The sequence below is a fragment of the Trypanosoma cruzi genome, genomic scaffold (assembly GCF_000209065.1).
Source record: "Trypanosoma cruzi strain CL Brener 1047053517015 genomic scaffold, whole genome shotgun sequence".
NCBI lineage: Eukaryota > Euglenozoa > Kinetoplastea > Trypanosomatida > Trypanosomatidae > Trypanosoma > Trypanosoma cruzi.
This window is the reverse complement of record NW_001849040.1, coordinates 4,973-6,587: the sequence shown is the minus strand read 5'-3', so window position 1 is coordinate 6,587 and position 1,615 is coordinate 4,973. Positions and strand designations below refer to the sequence as shown.

Genomic DNA, 1,615 nt, shown 5'->3' with positions numbered 1-1,615 from the left:
ACAAAGGCGCGTGTGTGTCAGGATGTTTGTGTGGATGGTGGCAGCGTGCTGCAGGTGTGTCCCAGCACTTCCCGTCTCGGCTTCGCCATGCTCATGGCAAACACGCTGACTGTGACTGGCGGAAGCTGGCTGGTGCACCGCGACAACGAGTTCCACACCGCCTACGTTGTGTACCTGACCAAATACTACGGCATTGCTTTTTGTGATCAGAGTGTGTGGTCGATACTTTACAACAAGTTCACTCACGGCTTTTACTCGTCGACCATTGCATGTATGACGAGCAAGTGGCCACCACCATCCGACACGCGCCCGACCATCTACGGCGTGTGCAACGAGGCAAGGGGCTCTCCTGTGACGGATTACCAAGAAGAGCTCAATATTGGGACGCCCGTGAGGGTGCTGGACTGTGGTGCGTGCACCGTGGACGCCGTGTGCTTCGCAGCGAGGACGAGCAGCATCAGCGGCTGTGAGTGTGTGTGCGCTGCTGGCGGCTACGGTGACACGTGTCTGCCGGCTGCTGTTCCGGACGGCCTTGGACCGCTCCCGCTCCTCGAAGCGGACGACACGGAGGTCCGCTGCGTGCACGGTGGCAGCATCAGCTCCGTGGACGATCCTGATCCCGGTGTGCGTGGTCTGTGCTTTGTCAACGTGACCTTCACTGCCGCGATTGCGCTGGACCTGTTGCATTTTGACGCGCCAGAACAAACACTCAACATCACGCTGCTGCAGTGCGTTCTCATAGGCCTGTCGATCAGGGGAATTGGTGCGCGCGTGCACGTGAACGTGACATCCTCGATGCTGGATTTCGGAGCGTTGGAGTTTGAGGGTGATTTCGGCGTGGGCTCCCAGATACTGGTGGCAGGCAGCGCGCTTGTGACGGAGTCGTCTTACGCCATTTTATTTTTAAAGGTTTTTCTTGGTGTGAACTCGACGCTGCTGCTGCTTGACAACAACTTGGAGGGGAGTAATTGCGCGTTATATATTTCCAATGCTGCCGTTGATGGTGGCGGGGTCATTGTGAAGGGAAATACGCTGATCACAACGGAGGAGGATCAGGGTGTGGAGTCATCTGTTTGCGTGAATGCTATTGATGTGAGGAACGGCGGCCACATTGACGTGGAAAACAACACGATGAGTGCTGCTAATGGTGTTTACATTTTTGGGGATACTTCCGTGAGCACCGCGGGGCTGCTGCGAGTGGCGGACTGCACCTTTGTTGACAGCACGAAGGTTTCGACTTCTGCGCTGGTGTATTTGTCTGGCTTTGTGACTCTCGAGGGTAGTGCGCAGTGGCGTGTGGAGGGCAACAGCGTGGGTGCAGCCTCGGTATTAAATATTCCTCATTTTCAGCACAAAATTCGGCTGTCGGGCAGCAGCACCACCGTGGTGCTTGCAAACAACCGTCAGGTGGACTCGAGGGTTTCTTTTGCCAAACTTCTCCCATCGAGCATTGTCGTGAAGTTACCCGCGCGGTTGGTCGTTGGGTGCAATCTGCAGGGCGATGAGGAGGTGTCGTACGACGATGTGTTTCTTGGGGAAGTGGTGGTGTTCAGGTGTGGCACGTGCAACGAAGACGCGGCGTGCTACATGCCCGGGACGGAGTTGGTGGACCGCA

The 1,615-nt window shown here is 56.6% G+C and overlaps 1 protein-coding gene across 1 annotated transcript, besides 1 other annotated feature; it reads left to right on the top strand.

Annotated features, from left to right (window-relative positions):
- Tc00.1047053426071.10 (dispersed gene family protein 1 (DGF-1), putative) lies at positions 1-1,615 on the top strand (the record flags this gene model as incomplete). The annotated part of the gene is made up of 1 exon (XM_797311.1): positions 1-1,615. A coding segment is annotated over one exon (1,615 nt), but the record flags the coding sequence as incomplete, so codon positions are not given.
- Positions 1-1,615: a sequence feature (areas not merged during assembly with more than two copies in the genome that could not be assigned to a particular haplotype).